Source organism: Mya arenaria, chromosome 10, assembly GCF_026914265.1.
Source record: "Mya arenaria isolate MELC-2E11 chromosome 10, ASM2691426v1".
NCBI classification, from domain to species: Eukaryota; Metazoa; Mollusca; class Bivalvia; order Myida; family Myidae; genus Mya; species Mya arenaria.
The window spans coordinates 59,187,472-59,213,160 of NC_069131.1; the positions used below are offsets into that span (position 1 = coordinate 59,187,472).

General features: G+C 33.9%; 1 protein-coding gene across 6 annotated transcripts; it reads left to right on the forward strand.

The window, feature by feature from the left end:
* Positions 1-5,338: 5,338 nt before the first annotated feature.
* On the forward strand, positions 5,339-25,382 carry LOC128206653 (multiple epidermal growth factor-like domains protein 6). 6 transcript variants are annotated; one of them, XM_052909253.1, is made up of 6 exons: positions 5,339-5,557; positions 8,382-8,436; positions 21,667-21,739; positions 22,059-23,933; positions 24,774-24,902; positions 25,122-25,382. In XM_052909253.1, the coding sequence occupies exons 3-6, from the start codon at positions 21,688-21,690 to the stop codon at positions 25,244-25,246; spliced, it is 2,181 nt and encodes a 726-aa protein (XP_052765213.1). In that variant the 5' UTR covers positions 5,339-5,557; positions 8,382-8,436; positions 21,667-21,687; the 3' UTR covers positions 25,247-25,382. The 6 variants fall into 6 exon arrangements, with proteins under 6 accessions (XP_052765213.1, XP_052765217.1, XP_052765214.1 ...); XM_052909254.1 differs by lacking the exons at positions 5,339-5,557; positions 8,382-8,436 and adding an exon at positions 13,631-13,794; XM_052909252.1 differs by lacking the exons at positions 5,339-5,557; positions 8,382-8,436 and adding an exon at positions 20,054-20,226.
* Positions 25,383-25,689: the final 307 nt, after the last annotated feature.

Below are 25,689 nucleotides of genomic sequence, written 5' to 3' on the forward strand. Positions count from 1 at the left end.
TCGACATGGCTGGTTATCGAATCTTACTAAGATATTCTGCCCATATACATTCTGACTAAATTTGGTGATGATTAGAAAAAAGGTTTATAAAGTTATTGATCGGACAAGACCGATTTGGGGTATAATTTCATACAGTTAAAGAGCAATAACTCTTGTGTTTCTCCGCGATATGGCTGGTTATCGGAATGGTCCCAAACAGAACGCCCATATATATTCGGACTAGGTTTGGTGATGATTGACACAGGTTTTTTAAGTTGTTGATAGAATAAGGCCGATTTGAGGACATTCCAATAATTAGAGGGCGATCACGCTCGTGCGACTACACCAACATGGCTGATAATTAAACTAAGAAATTATGTCATTACACATTCTGACCATATTATATAGTGATTGGACAAAGGCTTCTATAGTTATCGAGCGAACAAGACCAATTTTAGCTAATTTATAAAATTGAAGAGCGATAACTCTAAGGTTACTAAAAAAGTATGGCTGGTGATCAAGATAATATGCCAATATATATGTTGACCAAATTAAGTGATGATTGGTCAAAGGCTTAAAAAGTTGTAGAGTGGACAACATACTGTACGCCACAGGGGAAAAGTATTATACCACCCATTTTTAAAAAAAATGTATATCCTATACAGCGTTTACCACATGATGATAATCAAATGAGTCAACAATATTACTAAGTTACCTATTTATCTTCTTTACTTGCAGATTGGAGTCTAAATGAGCCGTATGGTAACGGAAATTGTGCTCATCTTTATTCAATGTATAACTACATGTGGAATGACCTACCATGCTCTGTACGGGGGGGGGGGATATATGTAACATTTGTGAAAATTAGTTCACAAATATGATCTGTCAATGCATTATTTAGATTGGAAAAGTGACTGAATGACAAGAAATACGTGTGCTTGATATCGAAATTCGCTTTAACATTTATTTCAACCTTAAATGAATTTTACTACAATAAAATGTTTTATCAAAAATGTAACTTCTCTAATCATTATCGGTAGATATGATCGTTGGAAATGATGTCAATCAAATAATTCCTAAACATTGTAAATTGACGCAAGTGTCACTTACATAACAAGCAGAGTAGATAGAAGCTTGATAAAATCACACTAAATCCTGCATCGTAAATGATCGGTATGTTGTATAAGAGTGTACACATATCATAACTTTGAAACATAAGATTCAATCAAACAAAAATGTTTCATCCTGACGTGATAAAACAAGAATCAGAAATATTAAGAGACAAATCAGTTATAAATGTGTACTTTTTCTAATCGAAAAAAATCAAAAATTTTAAAAAAAATGTTTAAAAGATGTATATTAGACAAAATAAAACCCCATGAAAATACTAATTGCCTTTTTATGTAGCACCAAAGGTTATGTTTTTTGTTCGTGAAGGTTGATTCCTTAGATGAACATGTTAACAATGAAACGTCTGCCAACATTAACTTTATTCTTAATCAACACCCATCATCAAATTGAACATCAGTCTAAACTTTAGGCCTAATTTGTTATATGAAGATTTATTTAATGTTGAGGTAGATCAAAGCAAAGCGTGCGTATTAACAGCCATATGCATAGACAGTCAATGTAAAGATAAAAAATTCGGCAACTTTTGGGAGACTGCAATAGCCCTTTACAGCATACTACATTTTTGTATATCATAAAAGTATGTTTTATGTGTTTCTTTGATTGTGTAACGTTGTCTTTTCGTTATCGTTACAACCTTAATTGATTCAACCTTATTTTATATTCAGTCATATATTTAACAACTGGCAGTATTGCTTTTTTATATGTATTCTTGAACTTTAATTATATGCTATAACATTTTTGCGCATTCAGTTTTTTAGATTAAGACTGTCACCTTATAAACTCGTTAACTCCTTTAGTAGTTCATTAATTACGATACTTTGAATACTGTGCTTAAAAGCACAACATTTTTGCTATTCGAAATGCACTCGTATTTCCAACATACCTACCATTTTGAAATTATAATTTGTTTTTTTTTTATACCGGGATGCGATGAAGTTGTCAAAGCATCAGTTCAGATTAGGCTGAAATTAAATCTTATATGCATGCCCTTGTGTTGTCAATGACTAACGCATAAGCAAACAATCAGAACACAAATTATGACCGAATTATTTGAAACATTTAGTTGCATTTTGCGAATGATGCTAAAATCAAGAAGGGTGCCCTTTAACTTCTTTTATCAACACTAGGCTCTGTCCGTTCAAATGGAGTGTTTGAATTTGCAAGAACTACTTACGTAACATGCTCTCGGAAATATTTATTTCTCTGAAAAAAAAAACATGCTTGATATGTAATTCCTTGATCACACCTCATCCTCTGCTACCGGTTTGAATGACAATGTTCATTGACAGGAATGAGAAGTTTTAAAATGTCATCATCCCATTGCATTTACTTTAGTGGTGTTTTTGTTACAAAGAAACAAGGGAATAGTTCGGAATCGAAAAATGCCTAAGTCGATATATATCTTCGGGGGTTGACAGGCCGGTCCTTATAATGGCGAATGACCGTCCGTAAGTGGTGTGTAATATTTCTTTTAATAAAACATGGTATTACCTTTTGTGGCTAAAATTGTCTCGCTCTTTTATTTTTTGATCGACTTTTAGGGTACACAACGATAACTGAAGGGTTGCCATAAAATACGAAGTCAGACCGATTTTATAGTTTTTATGACATTGTGTTTTCAGGGAGTTTGTGTGAAAACTTCAATTAATGAAGGAGGAACTATATTTTTCATCAGTTTAAACAAATGTCTCTTAGTTTATTGTTTGGACAACATACGTGAAGAATCCCTCACGTACCCCGCATTCGAAACGTTTTTAAAAAGGGCTTCGAAAACTTTTAAAATATAAATTTGTTAAAAAGGTCACGAAAGAGCACATTGTTACTGCGAGAAAGGCCACACAGGGATCAATTCTGTGAAAATGTTTTGAAATCTGGCCACAGGTTTCTGAGAAAAAGAAGTTTTCCATAAGGACATAAGGTGAAAAACAGCCCTTGTCCTGGCAGCAAGGTTCCTATTTTGTGAAGTTATGTTGAAAGCGGGTCAGCGGTTTCGGAATCCTGTTTTTTTTTCTTTTGCTGGCCATAATGTAATATATATAATTCTGAAAACATTTTCTTTTACTAAATTTTATTTTTTATTTGTCGGAAAAAGGTTTTCATTATTGGATGTTTATATAACTTAGAAAGTAAGGTAAAACTAATTTGTGTACATCATTCGGAGCTTTTGGGACAATGCAGAATCCATATTCGCACTTCAGATTTCAACTGGAATGTTTGAGAATAGTATTATTTAAACGCGCGTAGCTTAGCTATTCATCATAATATCTTTTAAGCCCGAATCAGCGGTTTAGGAAAAACCTCGTATTTCATACTGTGTTTTTAAAATGTGCATGAGTTAATCATTTTTGTTCTTATTTTAGCTTTACCCGGTGTCCCTGAAACACATTGAAATCAGACGGAACTTTATAAGCATTTTTAATCATTATTTTCACGTAATTCTTACTATTATATAACTCCAGCTCGTATGCAAATACGAACATTTTCCGTTTAAGTTAAGACTCAGTAAATTTATGTCCCTTTTCTTGTTTATAAATAAAACCTGGTAAACAATAATAACTTAAAACAATCTTTGCTCAATCATAAATGTGCGATAATGGTTTATTGATCGCCCGCAGAGTTTTAAACAAATATTACATTTATGGCACGACAACATTTCTTAACAGTATATACTCCACAATTTGGAATACGCTATTCGATGGTTTTGTAAATATGTGACAGAAATTGAAATTTCACTCTAGATGATTGACAGAGGCATTCTGCATAAAATAACTGTATCAAAATTCAATTACGTCTTTACAAATCATTCAGAATGAACTAGGTTTAACGTCTAGGTAATACTGCTGCTTTTATAAACACGATTTTGTCCAGTTTGATGCATCGTTCTTTTTTTTATATTTTGACATCATTCTGATTTATTAATTAGTTCGTCCATCAAATTGAATTATATTTGAGCAGACACATATAAATGCATAACGTTGAATTTCAAGAAACTATTATTCTATGTTGTTGACTCTCACGCAGCTCCGATATATATTTACACTCGTTTTAATGCATCCTCAATTTAAATTTTAAAATCGCATATATTTTGCTAGACCTGTAAAACTCGTTCAATCATCGCTACTCTTAAATAATAAGACGGTTAATGCCTTGTTGGTCACCAGCAAGTTCCTGTCATAAATGCATTTGTTTCCGAGTCCTGTCATATCAAAGTTTGATTAGTATATTATTGACAAAACAACTTATACAAAATGACAGTGAATGACAATTAAGATGAACTAAAACACAAAAATAATTAGTTGTAAACTTATTGTTTAAGTTTACACGGACAAACACTCAACATTCAAACGAACGTACCGCAGAAATAACCCTAAGGCGGCTTCAATGATGAATAAAAATTAATATTAAAAGGTTCTAAAGCGCATTGAATAAAGCGGTATTACGATTGTCATACTATATGGTCCTCTCGTGTTTCTATGACCACATAAAAGTATATAACCCAGTCTTTTACAATCGTGATCGCAGTTTTATTGGAAAAGTCCTTCCAGTTATTTATTATAAATATCATAACCCAACAGGTCCGTGTACGTTTAACACTTATGTTTTCTTTGTTGATATATGTTGTCCAAAGTTATTAAAGTAAAGATTTGTACATAGAACATTTATATTGTTAAACAATACGAATATATATTCGGTATTTCTGGAATCTCGAACCCTCGTGACGTACAGTTTAGCGGTCATTCAAATCTTGAGCCGTGACCAAACGGTGTTCAGATATTTTTACTACGGATCAGCCAAATGAGCACAATTTCCTTCTTGTCATTCGTGACACTAGACACAATAATATCCACGGCGTTAATAGTTTGAGACTTCTTTCCGTCTCAATTAGACAGTTTTATATCCAAAACAGTAAATATTTTATTAAGGAAACTTTGTACGAGGAAATATAGAAAATGTGGATTCAGCAAATTCGTGCAGGAACCTTTGCATGTTTGCAGACTTACAATGTCTCACGCGACAGTTTAACAGGATAAAATAACAGGTAAATAATTTCACCCAGAGCGTACAAAACACACATTTAAATACAAAACAAAGAGGAAAGTTTCTAAACCTGGAGTAACCCGCATTTGAAAACTTTTAAATGGATGTATTAAATTTCAGTATTTTACCCATTGCGAATGACTTAAAATATATCTATTCAAATAGGGAAAGGCGGGTAGATCGACAATAACTGAACTTGTTTTCCTGTTTGAGCAATGTCTGTTTTAAAAATATGATAGTCGTGACTGCGGATTGTCATAACTAAGAATGAAGTTAGCGCCTTGCTCTTTGGATTAAATTTACTTTCACCTCAATAAAAAACGTCCTTTTATATTTCGACGTTTTACAATCACTTTTTTCGGAATAAATTAAATATTGCTGGATTATGTGTACGGCTTTCTTAATCAGAGTAAGTACATTATATCGTTTTTTTCCTCGTATAGTAAGTTTGATTGAGATGTTTTTATTAATACATTTAAAACATATATGTATAGAATATGACGTTATTGTACACAAACCAATCCATAATCACGAAAATACAGCTTACTAAAGCACAAAAACCTGATATGATCAGACAATACTGAATTTATAATTAAACGTCATGTATTGTTGATAATTGTTCGCTTTTTAAAACTAAAGATACTAATTATCTTGTGTGTCTCGTATTTATTATTAAATCCAAGGAACTTTAGAAAAGCAAAAGAAACCTTTTTTTGCTGTACTTGCACAAGCTGTTCATTTAAACTTGTGTATTGCTAAGAGACGTTATTTTTAGATCATTAAAACAAGAATAGTTTTTTTGCAAAAAGTTATTGCAGTGGCAATTTAGAGTAAAAAAGCATAAAAACATTGTGTTTTATCAAAATGATAATGATTACTCAATGCCAACTAAAGTTGGTTTAGCCTCGCGGGTATTATGATATTAAGATTGGTGATAAATTATGAACAATGGACTGTCATGCTAACATCATGCAATATTCACGCATTGAAGTGATATCTAGCTGCAACAGACAATATTCCTCTACGTAGTATTGGTGCAATTCGAATGAACGTATAAAACTCAGAAGAAACTTAACAATGTGGTTTCTGATATAAGGCATTTATAGCAACCCTTACATGCAATATCTTAAACAAGGTTTCATGCTAATGCCCATAGAATAGCTCTCCTTACTTTTAAATCAGTCAACCTAAAAAATTATCTTTAAATTGTCATCTTCACTGTTTTTCTTTAGTTTGTTCTCAGTAGATGGGATTCATGGGGTAAAATGATGTTTAGCTAAAACAGACAATAATCCTCTATTTATTTATGGTACACATAACATGAACCTATAAAACTTACTTTTTTATATGCCGACTGAAGCAAAAACTGACAAACTGTTTTTGACACATAACAACATTGTGTTGCATAGAGCTGTGAACGTCTGGCTATGCATTCAATACTCAGTTGAAAATTTGTAGTTATGTTAACTGTCAAACACAACATGGAAATGTAGTCTAGTTTGTGATAATTAATGAGCATGAGAAAAAATGACAGGCGTTTTCAAAACTTAAATACATGATTTAAATCATTTCTATGGTGCACACACAATAGTAATTCTTTTTTCATCGGCGACTTATGAGATAGTTTTGTTATGTATTGACTTTATTTGTCTATTAAATTCCAACTTAATGTAATGATTGCTTATATATGATTATTATTCATGATTGTATAAGGAACTTTTTGGGTTAAACATTTCTAATGAGGAAGTCCAGTCATAGTACACATAATTTTATTCGAGTTAACTTCAAGTAAAGTAACTTCGCTTCAATATGCTTTTTAATTTAATGTTGTTACCATATTTAAAGATTCACAATGGAACATAAATAGCAAAATATACTATAAATGTTGTGTTCTTGCAACATTATATCTCCGTTTCGTCGAACAACCAGCTGGACAGAACTCTCTTTGTTTTACAAAATGTTCCCCTTTATTAATTTTGCAAAATACCAACATATTCGGTAACGTTTTTCAATCAAAGTCTCGGTTGTTATGCGATGTTTTAAAGGATTTATTGCGAAATAACGTGTTGAAATTAGTTCGTAGTCCAGAATTTGCCTTCCATGATTTGATTGCGTACAATTCAAAACGTTCTGAAGCGAAGTTGTTCCAATAGTTCATTTTATTAATGAGAGTGGGTCCCAGTTGAGTTTACTGTATACCATGAAAGTCGGTGGATATTTTTTATACTTTTTTAATTGTTCTTAGGACTGATATATGTATTTTGTTCCAAATAAATCAAAATTCTCCTCCATACAGACCGTACAAGAGAAAAGTAAAATATGCCTCACTGAATGGTCACATAGTTTAAGTTAAAATTCAATCGGTAAATTTAGATTATTGACTCTTTGATATAAAAGATAATTATTATTTTAGATTGTTATATTGCCCATGTGAGTGGGCATAAAAATGTGGTCATGGTGATTTCATGGATAACTTCCAGTTGAAGGTAATTATAGCGTCAAAATTTCATTGTTTTGTTGTCTTTTAACATTCGCAAAGATATTGAAGTGTTGTGATGTGCTAGTCTTCTCGAATTTGCAATATTAAGATGTTTGTTCGAACGAATACATTTGTCCTAAAAAGAAATCGCCAAATTTAGAATCATCAGCCATGTTTGTTTTGACAGTTGTTACAGACGACCCGTAGTAAAAACCGTGTCAATTTTAATTTGTCTGAATTATTTGTTCAATGCGTGTTCTTTGGTTTTCAAATGCAAAATAAAGCATTTTCCAAATGATACTTCTAGAAAATAATGGCTTTCATTTAAATTCTTCGTAAAACATCAAAAGAAACATGTAAACAAGCCGGCATTCAACAGAACATGTGCCATGCTATATTTAGCAATAAAGTAGATCGTAGTAAGATCACTACGCCCAATCAGAGCGTTGCTTTGTTGCCAAACTCCGCCTACATAGGCCACGAAAGGTCGACCGGTTCATGCTAAATGAACTCAATTTTTATCGTTCAGAAAATCAAGTACGGATGTAAATATATGATCATTATGCTATTCATAGTGTAAAACAACTATTATCATTAAATCAATATTACGATCAACGATGACTCATAAATCTTGAACACTCTCCTGAAAATGGTTAAGTTGTTGTATCATAAAACAAAGCTTTATTCATGCATTGCTAAACAGTGGTAGGTGAGTATGACTAATAATGGTTGCGATATTTTCTTCCTGTTTCAGATATTTAAATGTTACAAGATAGTCGCGACTGCGGGTTGTCATCATTTAGACTGAGGTTAGTGCATCTACCTTGGGATTTATCATACTTTTAACAACATTACTCATTTAAGCGGAGGCACATTCTACCAGAAATACAATATATTACCCATTGAATGATTAGATTTTTTTCCAGTGCATACAATATTTTAAACCTGACAGATTTTACAATCCTTAACATACATAAGCATTAATGCTTTCCTTGGAATATTGATAAATAGTGGATATTATTAAGGTAAGAAATGTTACCTATTAGTTTGGTGTTTAGAAGATCTATTTCTATTTATTCATCTAAATATTGAACCGAACCGCAAGAACCGATATACCACGTAAATCATTTGCTTTGACGTACGTTTGATGAATAAAATGTTTTACCAGTGGTAATGCGTTGCAAGCAGCATAATGAATTCACCCTGTCAAGCCTTACTTGACGGTTTAAACGTATAGAAAGTGAACAGCTGTGTTAAAAACAGGCTGAAGATCCACTTGCATAACACAATATCCTGTTAGTCAGTGCCGCTAAGAACATACATCCATCCTTACATTATGTGCAACGATAAACAATGGTCAGAGGGGACATAGGTGCTAGCTCTTTGTCGTTTCATTCGGAATTAAAACAGAAAGTCAAGTAGAAAACGTTAATATTCACACGCATTTTTTTACTCATGAACCAAATCAGCGGCTCAAGGCTATCAATTGAATTCCTGTATACAAGGGTGCTGGGTACCAAAATACGCTATAACATCGCCATGCAGGGCCCTCTTCGAATGCCGAACTAGAAATAAGATCTAGATATAAACAGTCTATGATTACAATACTCAGGCTTAAAGGGCCACTTAGATAATATGTCAACTGGTACTATAACAAAAACTAAAGTTTCCGTATGTTGTTCCTTTATCAAAACAAGAACTATGTTAGTATTGGTTGCATAAACAAATAACGTATAAAAAAGTTCGTGCAACAACGATAGCATTAGGCCCAACAATAACAACTAATGTTTTACCTGTAAAATTAGTAAATAACTTTTTTAATATATAAACTTATGTTAACTAACATTATGCAATACAGTAGGTTTCAAAGCATCATTGAATTGACGCATTAGAAAAATCAATTGAAGTCAAAACGAATATGTTTATTCATATCTTGAGTATGCTTTTTGACAATGTTTAAATTGGTGTATCATGTTTCAACGATGTTTTCAGTCCATTACAGTGGGAGGCTTACAAGAGTTGAAATATTTTGTTCCTGTTTGAGAAAAAACATAAATATATCAGTCGTAGATTTAGATCAAAATACGAGTTCCGACACTTATTACTAATTAGGTTATTTGATTTGTATTGTTTCGTAAAGTAAAAGCGAGTAACAGCTGTAATTTATGTGTATTTGACGTGAAATAAATTTTCTTGTATCTTGTATCGAACTAGTAGTGTCTGGATGTCTTGAATGCTTGAACGGGCGCAAACACATTACCTTTATCTTCTTTTCAGCAAAACAATCTAAAGGTAAACTTCTTAAATGCGGTACATCACTTCCAGTCTCAATATTTTGAACAAATAAGGTTATCTTTCCTGTCATGCACAACAAGCACGATGTTAGACCAAAGCGAATATTGTCATTTAAAATATGTCATTCATTATGTATTGTTAATATAACGGTCGACCTTCTCTTTGGAATTTGAGAATTCTTCAGTTGTTTCGATGATGGGATTGGAATATTTGATGCATTTTAACAGTACAGAAACATAAAAATCTGTATAAGGTATGAATACTACCTATTTAGTATCTGATGAGAAGAAAATGTAAATCCTGCCACCGGAATCCTTTCCTCATAGGCTTCCTTCCTACTAGTACATAAAGGCAGAATGTCCGTGAGAACAAAAATGATGATAACAAAAATATAACAAAATATAATCAGGGTGCCAAATAAATTGCATACGAAAATCTCACAACCATACAATCACAGCAATATATTGTATAGGGAGGAAGTATTCATTGGTGTCCGTATTACCACTAGCACATAAATAATAATTCTCTGAGTTCAATTTATTTTAACTTTATACACATAAATATTTCAAGATGCACTGTCCTAAATATTGAAGGCAATGTTGTATTAACTTTGGACAACAATAACATAAGTAAATAATTAGTCAGCAAATAACTGAAAAGAAGCTTTATTCTGACAATATTCTAATCAACGCTTTGTAACGGTCAGTAAATCACGAGTTCAGTGGAACATGTGTGTACTCGAGGCTTAAACTACTTTGTATGGCAACTTCTAGTTATAACGTTTCAAGACATGTAGTCTGAGTAATCGCTGAAGTCCCCGCGTGACAGAGTGAGGAAACTTGTCTATGCGAACTGACATGCATTTCGCCGGTTTTATTTTTATTTTTGCCATAATATAAGGAAAATACTTAATTCATTTCGCAATCTCAAATTCAACTCATTTTTTCCACGTTACGGCATTGCATGTTTCGAAATAACTAATGTTTTACTATTTAGAAGCACGTTACCTTCTGCATGATTAAGATATCAACCATCCGGCTACATCGACCTCAGTTAAATGCATTAATTGTATAAACCATTTCAATTATTCGGTTTTAGAAATTATCTGTCTATATACGTATAATTCTATGAACCGTGTAAATGAAAGAGTGTATACATGTTTGATTCCAGTGAGGTCGATGAAATCAAGTCAAGTCTCTTGCATCCACACATTATATTACATGCATGGACAAATTAGGTCATATTAAAGGGCAAGTATTACATATAGGTGAACAATTGATATGCATATACGAGGGGAGATCGTAAAGTTAAACATAATTAGGAAACGCTCGAAAATATGACACACTAATATGACTTTTTCTTTGCAACTCATTTATATAAAACCAGGTCCAATCATTGATCTTGTAAATTCATTTTCACAGTTCCTAAAATGCAAGTAGAAAATGCCTGCCGCAAACAGAATATATGGTTTTACAAAGAAAGGTGCGTTATGCAGTATGTAAGTAACTCAATACACTTATCCTTCATGCCAATTAATTCGCCAGTCCAACAAGACATCCAAACGAAGTAAATATTCATGAATTAAGTTTGCAAATCATCTTCAAATTGACATACCATTAGACTAGACGGGTTGCTGAAGATACAAACATGCCATTCATTCAAACTTATTTTTGTATAGGTAACTATCAGCCACTATGAACAATATCGTGTCAGTTTTCTGGACTAAAGCATATCGTCCTTTTTGGGAGGCATATCGATCTAGGCCCTGGTTTAGTTCAATATAACGACCTCTTGGGTAAGAGGCGGTAACCTATACAACAGTCCCAGCAATAACAATAACTTAGACAACAGGCCCTGCAAAAATACTATAATCACTATTTATTTTTGTAGAATGCAATAATTAAATGCCCTTTAATTGTTAAGTTTTCTCATTTAATAATTTTATTTTATTATTGTAAGTAGGTACACACTACACAGCATTATTCAATTCAAAGCGCAAAAACAAACACTTATACACACTTATACGCATTGATGCTTTAACTGGAGCATTGATAAAAAGTGGACATTAGTAAGGTAAGAACAGTTCAATATAAACAACTATTTGCATAGATCTTAAGTCTTAACGTTCTTCAAATAAATCAACCTTATAATCAATCAGTAGTGTTGGTAAAGAATCAATGTCTTGCATAAATTATAATTAAATCCGCTGGATTATTTGAAATCACACGTCGTTGATAATGAGCTTTGTTAATCAAAAGATAAAACGGATTTTAATTTTACATGGCAGTTAATTTTTAGGTTCTTAGAATAGCGCGCCAAATTGTATGCGAACGTTAAATGATTTCGGATATGACTACGTAAATTTTGTGTACCAGCCCTGTGCGTTCTGACGAAGTCCATCTTGTTTTCTTCCAGCATCTTCTTAATATAATAAAATTAATGATTAGTTACCTTTGGTTATGCATGCTACTATGTTACGTCAAATGCTTTACACAAAACAGATAAATTATATCACATTAAGTGGGTAACTTAAACACTCGCATTATTAAAAAAAGTTGAAACATTACTATTCAAACATGCGATTTATTTACAGAAGCTTGAATATACACTCTCAACATATCATTATAACAACAAGCCCATATTTCTTTGGAATAACACTGTATAGGTCCCACAATGGAGCCAAACAGTTTAACAGCTTCCTTTCGTTGAAAGTATTCGAATATCTTCTGAAATGTATAGATATTAGACACTTCATTTGTAGCTTGTAGTCTAAGTGTTTCTTGTGTTTTAGTCCAGGACAAGGTAAGGGTATGAAATATTGGAAATTAATATCATGGAACTACTTCAATTTGGTTTCCGCTATAGTACCTAGTGCACAAGTGGCCCTTCACGTCTGTATACCATAATCTTAGACTGAATACATCTAGATCATTAGTACTAGCTCGGAAGCCGACCTTGTCCCTTTATCAAATCGACTATGCTACTTTTCCTTGCATAAACCAAAACGCATACAAAGTAAGGGCAACGACGAAACCCAATACAATTAATGGATTACCACAAGTGTGATTATATATGGGTTTATAATATAAAACTATTTGAATAAACTCTATAAAATTCAGCAGGCTCCATAGCATCATTCACTGAACAGCGAATAAACATCTCATTTAGACTGAAAACCAACACGTACATTCAGTAACGTGCGATATGAGGACGCTTTTTAAAATTGTTTAAATTGTTGTTATACTATCATGTTTCAGCGATATTTACTGTCCATTGAAAGCGACTTAACCGTCTTTGTTAAAAGTGTTAAGTGGGCTGACAAAAATGGTTGCAATATTTTCTTCCTGTTTGAGAAAATGACGAGTATTACAGTCGCTAAATTATGTTAGGTTAGAAGGACTAGAAATGAAGATATTCTCTTCCTGTTATCGTTATTTAGTTGTAATATGATTGTCATGACTGCGGATTGTCATGATTTAGTTTGTGCATCTTCATTTGGACTTATCACCAAATTAATAACAGTACATTTATAGCGACGATTATACAGGAAAATCAATATAATATATATTGAATGATTAGTTTACAGTTTTTTTTAATTCATATATCGGTGCAAAAACTAGTTTAAACGATGTACAGTCTCAATATACATAGGCATTGATGCTTTAACTGGAACATTATTAAAACTTGGATTCTAGTAAAGTAAGAACAGTTCAATATAATCAATTAATTGTATAGATCTTCAGTGTTAACGTTTTTCAAATTAGTCAAACGAGCTCATTATCAATCAGTAGTGTTGGTAAATAATCAATGTCTTGCATTTATCATAATTAAATCCACTAGATTACTGGAAATCACACGTCGTGGATTAAGAGGTTTGTTATTCAAAAGATAATTTTCCGTGAATTAAATAAATTAACGAGATGAAATACATTTGGATCTTACACTGGAACAAAAAGTGTTTTGTTTTCCTCTTCATGATATGCCTTTAACATGTTATAATTTTAGGTGGCAGTTGATTTTTAGTTTTTCAGAATAGAGCACCAAATTGTATGAAAATGTTAAATGATTTCGGATATGACTACGTTAAAATTGTGTCCAAGCCCTGTGCGAGCTAATCTGTCCAATCCCGTTCATTCCAACATTTTCTTAGTCTTATAGCATTAATGTTTAGGTACCTTTGGTTAGGCATGCTACTACGTTACGTAAAATGCTTTACACAAAAGTTCTGTTATATCACGTTTTGTGGGTGACTTGAAAAATCGCGTTATTCAAAAAAAAACTGAAACATTACTATTTAAGCATGCTATTTGTTTACAAAAGCTTGAATATACACATCTCTGTTGAATAACACTGTATATGGCTCACAATGGATCCAGACAGTTTAATAGTCTCCTTTCTTTTATGATAACCGAATGTGGTCTGAATGTTTAGATGTAAGACACTGCCATCGTTCTTTGTAGTCTAAGTGTTTCTTGTGTTTTAGTTCAGGAAAATGTTAGGGTATGAAATATAGGATATTCATCAAATGGAACAATTTCGATTTGGTTTCCGTTTAAGTACCAACTGCTCTATAAGGCACTCAACGCCTGACTACCATAATCTTAGTCTTAATACATCTAGTGCTAGCTTGGAAACCGAGGTTGTCCCTTTAACAAATCGACTATGCTACCTTTCGTTGCATAAACTAATAACATATAGAATAGAAAGGGCAACGACGATAGCATGATACCGAATAGAACCAATGAATAGTTTTTTCAACATTATGATATCATCTCGTTTAATATAAACAATATTTGAGTTTAACTTTACTAAATACATTAGGTTTCATATAAGCATTCACTTTTCAGCGCATAAACATCTCATTAAGATTGAAAACGAATACGTTCATTCATAAACCTGAGATACGAGGACGCTATTTTGAAAATGTTTAAATTGTATCATGTTTCAACCATCTATTCATTTCATTGCAAGTGTCTTTACCGTCTGTGTTAATATTGTTAAGTGTGCAGACAAACTATGGTTGCACTATTTTCATCCTGTTTGAGAAAAATTGATGAATATGACAGTCGGGGATGTAGATCCTTACGGTTTCGGCACGCGCGACTAATTCTTTAGTTTAGAATTTATGCCTCAAGCTTCAAAATTAACATATAGCCTATCAGTACATCTTCAATCGTAGTAAGTCTGATCTTTTACAGTTCATTTTATTAAATTAATTTAGTTAATATGTGGAATAATTATGCATTTTATTTTTGATTATGACTGCAAATGTACAGGCTTTCACTTTATACTACGAATTTATAACGCATGCTTGTGTGGTATATTGCGTTTTTGGTTAATGTGCAATCCTAAACAAATTCTTAGTTTTGGGCTACTTAATAAGTCACTATACTATTGTGTACTGGGGCAGTCTTTGCACTTCGAGCCTTGCCTTCTACGTGTACTTCAATACTCTGGCGTGTTCCTGTTCTTCTATACTATGTATATCCCTTTGTTTCGATACTTAGATTGTCCCTGTACTTTGTAACGGTGCCGGTAATTGTACTTCGACATTTAGTCTGTCCCTGTACTTTGAATTTGGGTCTGACCCTGTACTTCCTTATTGGGTCTGTCTCAGATATTAAAAACAGAGCTTCTTTATTTCTTTGCTTGTAACTGTAATTTGACGTTGCGCCAGTCCACGCACTACGATCCTTGGTTTTTTGCTGTACTTCGATTTTGAGACTGTCCCTGTTTAAACTACTAGGCTTCTCCCTGTACTTTGATACTGAGATTTTCCATGTACATCGATTCATGGTCTGTCCCTATACTTCGATCATGGGCTTGTCGCTTTTCTTCGATACTGAACTTGTCCCGTTACTGAAATGCTTTGCCTACCCCTGCATTTCAAAGATGTGACTGTCCCTGTACTTTGGTACTGATATTTTCCATGTACATCGATTCCGGGCCTGTCCCTGTACTTCGACCCTGGGCTTGTCGCTTTTTTCGATACTAAACTTGTCCCTGTACCAACATGCCTGGCCTATCCCTGCACTATGAAGATATGACTATGACAGAAATTGGAATGTCCCTGTACTCCGATACTGGGCGTGTCCCTCTTCTTCGACACATGATAGCCCCTGAAATTCGGCTAATGCGTGTACTTCAAAACAATGCTGGTTACAGTACTTCTATTGTTTGACTGTTCCTCAATTTCGATTCTCTGTATACAATTTCCAGCTCTTAAACAGAGACAATTTAACCGGGAACTTTTACCTAAAAATGCAAATACATCATCATGAAATGGTAAGGAGTACGATGTGGATTTTTTTATTCTGTCCATTTGTCTAAAAACCAACACAAAATTGTTTTATCAACAATACATTCGGAAAACTTTATGGACTTTGCGATTTTATTACTATGAAAGCCGGTTGCATTTTAGGGGGGATAATTGCCAGTTGATATCTTCATTCTAACAGTATCGGTTTAAGTAAGATCTTAGTAGTCCTTAGCAAAAAAGCGTCTGGTGTTTTTAATCAGCAGTATGTATGGAGCCTTAAATCTTCAAATATCAGTTATAATGTTATGTATTTAGCTGACAGTGGCAATTACGTCGCTTGGATTGCTGTTTTACTCAATAATGCTCAATAAAGCTTTGATTGATGTTGTTGATGTTATTTTTTAGATGAATTACAACTAGCAACTTTGACTTTAGAACTAAATACTGTGATCGACATCATTTTGTTTATTATGTACGCTTGCATATTATCTTCATCTTCACAACTAACACGAGGTTTTGTAAATCAATAATTTGTGAATATGGACTATGGACTACATTACTTTGCATGGTCATCGTTTGAAGGGAAATGAGATTATGATAAACTAATTTCAGTCAGGTAAAATGAGAACTTGTTATTAGTATATACTATATTTTATGTTTTCTCCACCTAACAAAACGTTATAAACTGCGACCTTTACGAGACAGGATGTATGCAGAAATATATTGATCAAAGCAGGAGGTATACCAAAATCACAGACACTCATCAATTAGCGCACCTAGTAAAATGTTTTGAACAGTGCAATATAATAAAATATTATTAATAAAATAATTTTTATTATTACTGAATATAGCGGCTGAATAAATAACACTATAACAAATTAAATGCGCTTTGAAAATTAAAAGTAAGGCGATAGATCATAAACCTTTTGAACATGTTTCATTTGGTTGTTTCATATTACAATATAACATTCCCCTAGTCAATTGCTGCCGGATAAATACCTGTTATCGGGTACTTTGTACCTGGTCGCGATATTTTATTCAAATGCATACTATTTCTATTTAGTTGAAATGAGTGGGACAACTAATTTTTGATTCTGCATTATATAGTTTTCAATATATTTGTATTACCTAGTGCATTTAAATATGTCGTGTTGCATGTTGTTCCGTATAAAGTTTATAATAAGACAACCTGTTACTCTTTTTGGAGCATGATTTTGTATATATATATATATATATATATATATATATATATATATATATATATATATATATGTGTGTATAGTGGAATGTTTTTCCTAATAATTTGTATAATTCTATCAAATAACCTTCCAACTGCATCAGAGCTGCTTGATATTTAAAATTAGATGAAATACTTCCAAGTTGAATTAGAGGTATTCATTCATGATTTTGTTAAATGTATTAGCGTATCCAAGGGGGGGGGGGGGGCTCACCCCAACCCCAAAAAGAAATGAAAAAGAAAAAAAGATTGTCGATTGAAGACTTCCAATCCTCGACTCGCCTGTGAAATGCTCTTTTTATGACAAAAAAGAGAGTGTTAAATCATTAGAAGTGTTAAAACTAAGATGCCAATAGCTGGAACCCTTCAGCAAATGTAGATATTTGCTCAAATACTCACAAACGTGCTAAGTCCTAGCACATATTCACCTACGCGCTTAGTCCGAGAAAATATTCACAGATGTGCTTAGTCCTAGCCCATATTCATTAACGTGCTTAGACCGAGCAAATATCAACAAACGTGCTAAGTCCTAGCACATATTCACTTACGCGCTTAGTCCAAGCAAATATTCACCCACCAGGGAAGTCAGAGCCATTATTCAATAACCTGCTTAGTCAGAGCCAATATTCACAAACGTGCCTAGTCCGAGCACATGTTCACATACGTGCTTAGTCTGAGCCCATATTCACTGATGTGCTTAGTCAGAGCCCATATTCACTGACGTGTTTAGTATGAGCCCATATTCACTGACTTGCTTAGTCTAAGCCCATATTCACTGACAAGCTTAGTCTGAGTACATATTCACTGACGACTTGCTTAGTCTCAGCCCATATTCACTAACGTGCTTAGTTTGAGCCTATATACACTAACGTGCTTAGTCTCAACCCATATTCACTAACTCGCTTATTCTGAGCCCATATTCACTAACGTGCTTAGTCTCAGCCCATATTCACTGACGTGCTAAGTCTCAGCCCATATTCACTAACTTGCTTAGTTGGAGCCTATATTCACTAACGTGCTTAGCCTGAGACCATATTCACTAACGTGCTTAGTCTCAGCCCATATTCACTAACGTGCGTAGTCTGAGTCCATATTCACTGACGTACTTAGTCTCAGCTAATACTCACTGACGTGCTGAGTCATAGCCAATATTCACTGAAGTGCTTAGTCTCAGCCATTATTCACTGACGTGCTTAGTCTCAGCCTGTACTCACTGACATGCTTAGTCTGAGTCCATATTCACTAACGTGCTTAGTCTCTCAGCCTATACCCACTAACAGACTGAGTCCTAGCCCATAATCACTATCGTGCTTAGTATGAGTCCATATTCACTGACGTGCTTAGTATCAGCCTATACTCACTGACATGCTTAGTCTGATCCCATATTCACTTACTTGCTTAGTCTCAGCCCATATTCACTAACTTGCTTAGTTTGAGCCCATATTCACTGACGTGCTTAGTCACAGTCAATATTTACATACGTGCTTAGTCTAAGCCCATGTTCACTAATGTGCTAAGTCTGAGCCCATATTCACATACAAACGTAGTCTCAACCCATATTCACTAACGTGCTTAGTCTGAGTCCATATTCACTGACGTGCTTAGTCTCAGCCCATATTCACTGACGTGCTTAGTCTGAGCCCATATTCATTGACGTGCTTGGTCTGAGACCATATTAAGAAACGTACTTAATCTCAGCCTTTAATCACTGACGTGCTTAGTCTGAGCCCATATTCACTGACGTGCTTAGTCTGAGCCCATATTCACTGACGTGCTCAGTCTCAGCCCATATTCACTAATGTGCTTAGTCTCAGCCCATATTCACTAACGTGCTTAATCTCAGCCAATATTCACTGACGTGCTTTGTCTCAGCCCATACCCACTGACGTGCTTAGTCCCAGCCCATATTCACCGACGTGCTTAGTCTCAGCCCATATTCACTGACGTGCTTAGTCTCAGCCCATATTCACATACGTGCTTAGCTTCAGCCCAAATTCACTAACGTGCTTAGTCTCAGCCCATACTCACTGATTTGCTTAGTCTCAGCCCATGTTCACTAACATGCTTAGTCTCAGTCCATATTCACCTACGTACTTAGTCTGAGCCCATATTCACTGACGTGCTTAGTCTGAGCCCATATTCACTGACGTGCTTAGTCTCAGCCCATATTCACTGACTTGGTTAGTCTGAGCCTTTTCACACTGATGTGCTTAGTCTGAGCCCATATTCATTAACGTGCTTAGCCATATTCTAGTCTGCTCGAATGCCGAACTAGATATAGGATGTATATATAAACAGTCTATGATTGTAATATTCAGGTGTGAAGGGCCACTTAAAGAATGTGATAAATGGTACTATAACGTTCCACATTGTTCCTTTATCAAAGCAAGAACTTTGAATGTTTTATCAGTAAAATGATTATACATCTGTTTTATATTAATTTATGTTAATAACTACTATCATATACAGCAGGTTTCAAAGCATCATTGATTCTTAAACGCATAAACAGGTCAATTAAATTAAAAACGAATGCGTTCATTCATAAACCTTGAGTACGCTTTTTGACATTGTTTAAATTGGTGTATCATGTTTCAACGTTATGTTCATTCAATTGCAGTGAGAAGTTTAACAAAAGTTAAAATATTTTCTTCCTGTTTGAGAAATATCATAAATATATCAATCGTGGCTGTAGATCATAATAGTTAAGGCACGAAATACTTATTATTAAATTGGGATTATTTTGTCACAAGCTTTGGATTAAACAAATAGCCAATTGCTTCGGATACCCACTGTTCATATTCAATCATAGTAAGTTTAATACAGAAAGTTTCATACGATCGATTTCATTACGTTTAATAATTCATTAATTAGTGATGAATGTTTAATTATCTAGGCTTTTGGCATCTACTAAGAGTTGATCACACAGTCAAGTTTTAAAAATATATAAATACAAATTTATAACAATATATTTGTCGATATTCGCTAATGACTTGTATTCTCAAGAAGGAGCGCATAAATTAACCCCCGAAGAGTCAATACTCAAAAATGAAAGATCAATATATGGTAGGACGGACGGGCGTACGTAATATATACGCTTTTTCCTGACATACGAAAACTATTTACAGGTTATTGTTAATATATATTGTAACATTCTGTTTACTTTGAGCGTCGTGTTGTTTCTAACCATTCACAATACGATAAGTCTTTAAATCGTCTTTTAAACGTGATAGGATAGAGCTCAAATGCCAGTAGCCATAGTATATAGCTTAGATCTTAGAGTAGTCCTATACAAAGAAGCCACAAATTATGACACTAGGTTTAGCATTTGTCCAACCATGTATATCATTATTTAATATGGAATCAAGCTCTGATAATCCACACGATGTATTGTATGTCAACCATTTATGAATGTATATTTATATTGTTAACGAATAATCATAATAATAATAATCCTGATATTCTACGCCTTGACAAATGGACCTTCCCCAACCGAGATACTAACCTGCGATGTATAATGATCGTGTTTGAATAATAATATATGCAGACGCGTAATTGTTTACAAAATACTGAGCTAAAATTATAACAATATGAATTATTATTTCCGAATTGGCAGGTTATCCTGAGAATATTGTATCACTTATCAAGCGTGTGTCTGTTTTGAACTTAATACTTGAAATGTGTTTATGAGATAACTAATATTATAATATACAGTCATCAATGATTAAACTATAGGTGAATTAAACTCATTGTACTTTTCCATTGCATAGCTCAAATATCACCCCAGGGAACATGTATTAACCGTTATATCAAGTATCTTTGTTTTATCTCATATTTAAGTTGTGTTTAAAAGGGAATGAGACCACTTTACTATACCTGTGTTGCATTATACTCTTCCTGTTTCAAATATACATTGAATATAAAAAGTATTTTACACAATCATGTATCTTTTATTTTTTCTTGTTCCTAATAATGCTATTGTTAACTCGTTTCGGCTGGCGGGTGTGCTTGTTTTTGATTTAATGTATGTCCTTATTTAAACATAGTGCTTCTTCCGCTTCCGCCTTTTTGCTCTCCTCTATGAAATGCATTCCGAATTGGTATTGTTTAAAAAAACGAATACGAAAATAGTATTATATAAAGTTAATTCACCAATATATTTTGGTCTTAAATCCGCAAAGCTGCAAAACATTTGCTTGCTAGTTTATGTGCCTAATATTAAAGCTATACTTTCTTTTTAAACAAATGCAGATCCTGAAGAGCGGTCAGAGAATGAAAGCATACAATATTTACTTGTTGTTCATTTTTCGTCTTTGCAATGGAGGTAAGTAAGTGGAAAACTTGAGGAACAAATTTTTTCTCAAACTGTAGTTGTTTTGGCCTTTAAACTATTTTCCGAATCATTAAAATACGAATAAGTTATCCGTAGGTTAGTTTAACTGATCACACGCTGTTGCTTACCACTTGTTTTGGTCAGTTGATAATTTCCAATTTTGACCAAAAGAACGGAGGCTTGGATCCTCTGTTGTAATATTTATTAAAGCCACATGGTTACAGTTTAATTTTGTTATATTTATACTGTATCAACTGTAGTATCGTTAGCAATGCAATATCAGTATTGACAAATTCCAACAATATGATAGAAGCCGCCATCGACTGCAGTGGACGCTGTGCCTGTTGCATTGACGGAGAATTAGGGTGTAAAAGATCGCCAAGTATACACGTAGATACAATTTGTTTCAAAGGATGTATCGATACCATTTATGGATTTAGGTGTAAAAATCCTTGTAGAGGAAATTGTTTGATATGTTCTCAAGACACGGGTGCTGAATGTTTTGCCTGCAAACCTGGATTCTATGGCACATCAAGCTTTTGTGCTGAGTCTTGTCCAATTCGATGTATTGATGGCACATGTGACAACGACGGTAGATGTACATGCATACCAAACTTTAAAGGTAACATGTGTGACACATGCGTTCAGGGGCGATATGGAGATAACTGTGAAAACACTTGTTCTATAGGCTGCATAAGCGAAACCTGCAAAAGAAATGGAAGCTGCAGCTGTCATCACAACTTCAGTGGGCAAACCTGCGACGCATGTGCATCTGATTATGAGGGAAGCGCATGTGATAGTTGCATGCCTGGTTTATATGGCGACAGATGTCAGAACAATTGTGAAAGTCCAAATTGCCGCTGTATACATTCACAGATATGTGTCTCATGCGTTTCTGGTTTCTATGGTAATGCCTGCAATCTACCATGTTCTCAAGGCTGCCATGATAACAAATGTTCAGATGACGGAATCTGTGCTTGTAAACACAATTTCGCTGGAAATAAATGTGATGTATGTGCATCTAATTATGAGGGAATAGCATGCAATAGTTGCAAACCTGGTTTATATGGCGACCGATGTCAGTACATTTGTGCAAGTCCGAATTGCCGCTGTATACATTCACAGACATGTGTTTCATGCGTATCTGGTTTCTATGGTAATGCCTGCAATACAACATGTTCTCAAGGTTGCATTGATAACAAATGTTCAGATGATGGAAACTGCATTTGTAAGCACAATTTCGCTGGAACAAAATGTGACGTTTGTGCAGCTAATTATGAAGGCTATTCTTGTAATATTTGCGTACAAGGGAAATATGGCCATCTTTGTCAAGATACATGTTACTATAGCAATTGCCGTTGTCTTCAACAGTATGGCTGTGATTCGTGTAAAGCTGGGTTTTATGAAATAAGTACCTTTTGTGAAACGGCTTGCGGTAAGGGTTGTGTAAGTCCGACATGCGAGGACGATGGCAGTTGTTTTTGTTTACCGAATTTCATGGAACCGAATTGCGATGAATGTAAGGAAGGTTATTTTAACATTTCTTCAAACTGTAATCAACCCTGTTCTGATGGTTGCATGAATGTTTGTCAAAATGATGGATCTTGCAATTGCAAACAAAACTTCAATGGGACAAGATGTGACAATTGTGATGATGGCTTTTATGGACAAGACTGCTCAAAGTCATGTATTCTATTTGATAATAATTGTCTTAAATGCAAACGGAATGACGAATACTGTATAAAATGCAAGAATGGATTTTTCTCAAGTAATGGAAAATGTATCGCATGTGGTATAAACTGTTTAGGAGGGAGTTGCGACCCCTCCAGTGGCCGTTGTGACTTGGGATGCAGGCGAGGATTTTGGTCTGACAAATGCGATGCAAGATGTAATCTCAACTGTTCTACATGTGACCAGGTATGGAGTGTGTGTTTGTACTGCACTACCGACGTTGTTTACGGACCTTTCTGTAATACGTCGTGTAACTCTTCCTGTGTCCAGTCACGGTGTCATCAGAAAACTGGTACATGCACACACGGATGCATTTACAATCGGCATGGTACTTATTGTGAAAAGGAATGTTCGGACAATTGTGAACAGAATGACGGTGAATCACCATGCAATGGCAGCGGTGTTTGCACAAATGGCTGTGTGAGTGGATATATAGGAACTTCTTGTAATATAGGTATAAATTGTTCATAATATACGAAATTTGCGCCTTTAAAGCCAGGGATTTTAATGCATTTTTAGAAAATTATTTGTTTAAAATAAGAAAAATAATAATATTAATAGCGTGTTTTTTTAACTCAGATTGAAAGCTATGTTACAACTTAGAAAAGAACAATAAACACTGTACAATAAAACATGTTGTTACGTGTTTTTAATCAAAGGGGTATTGAACATTTATTTTTTTAATTATTAACATAATTACATAACATAACATTATTATAGACAAAGTATGTTCTCATTTCCCTAAAAAAATAGAAGGGTTTGCTTATTTTCTGTTAAACATTGGTTATGTTTCATATTATATCAAAAACATATCTGATATATATATATTCTGCTCCGGGTAACAACTCCGCCTTTTGCCCGAGGGTTTGTTTCTTTAAGCCAGACCGCAACTGCGTGAAAGCGATTATATATTTCCATTTTCTATTCAAAGTTTTACATTACTAGTTACTTAATTGGGCTTTTTTGAAATGAAATGGTATTATTTTCATAAGCAATACAGTTAGAATAAATAAGATGCGCGTTGTTATGGCAGGGTGATTTATCTGAAACGGAGTACAATTTTCAGGCACGGCTAAATACAACTATTCATATCCCATATGCACTCAAAATATATAATGTTGTAGTAAAATTGTAGATGTCGAAAAAAGATAAAATTAAATTCAGTATGGCGTAAAAAGTGTTTTATAGCTAATTGTGAATAAAGAATATAATAACTATTATGTCCCTGCCATAATATAGTATACACTAGATGACTATTATGGTCTACATTTTGATGCAAAAACTGTTATTTCAGAGAGACGAATTAACACTGCTTCTTCCACAAATATTGCAACGGCAGCTTTAGTGGGAGTGTTTGCTACTTTGTTCATGTGTACGGCTGCTGTTTTCTACTTGTGGAACAGACGAAGATCTAAACCAATAGGTATTTGATATCGTATTGGTTTTATAACATGTATATGCATAATTATTTTGTAAAAATATTATAAATTTTAGGTTTTAAGTATAAAATATATATCAGTGCACCTTTGGTATTTTTCACAAGAAACACCGTTGTCTGGAACCTGTTTCAAGTATTCACAAACATATGAACATGTATGTATTCCCATTGAAGTCTGTTTGATGGGCTACATTTTATTTTCAGAACAAAGTTCGGAAATACAGTTAGATCAGATTGAAACCGAAAAGGCATATGAGCAGCTCCAAAGACAGGCAAGCGAACCAACATACAGGAATGTTGATGACAATTATACTGTGCTTTCATTATAGAATTTCGACAATCTGATGTTTCTCATTTGATACTAAATATAGGACATAGTACACTCAATTTTGACATATTTTGCTACTTTCTATGAAACTGCAGTCTCAGTTTTAAAATGTATCGTGTGTAGATTATTACAGAAAGATTTATATCTATTTGTTCGTCTTATGTTTTGTGTGACTTATGCACGATATATAACCTGAAGTATGTTTTATGCGATATACTGACTGACCGACAATACAAGCAGTACTCATTCAGTCAGAAAGGAACATAAACTGTGGTACAAATTAAACCATAGGCTACGACATTAACAGTGGACGGTTTCGCAACCATTAAGCTTGGTAAGTTGTGCGAGTTATAAAGCATTGTAAAGGTCTGCAGCGCAATTGCACACCGTATTCTAATTATCGATACAATATTTATATGAACGACTACAAGCACAGAAGTTGAA

Bases quoted from the DNA above. Each gene is read 5' to 3' on its own strand.
- LOC128206653 (XM_052909253.1), top strand. From the start codon at position 21,688: ATGAAAGCATACAATATTTACTTGTTGTTCATTTTTCGTCTTTGCAAT. The intron at 21,740-22,058 runs GTAAGTAAGTGG...ACAATATGATAG, and splicing joins TTTTCGTCTTTGCAATGGAG to AAGCCGCCATCGACTGCAGT. The intron at 23,934-24,773 runs GTATAAATTGTT...CTGTTATTTCAG, and splicing joins AGGAACTTCTTGTAATATAG to AGAGACGAATTAACACTGCT.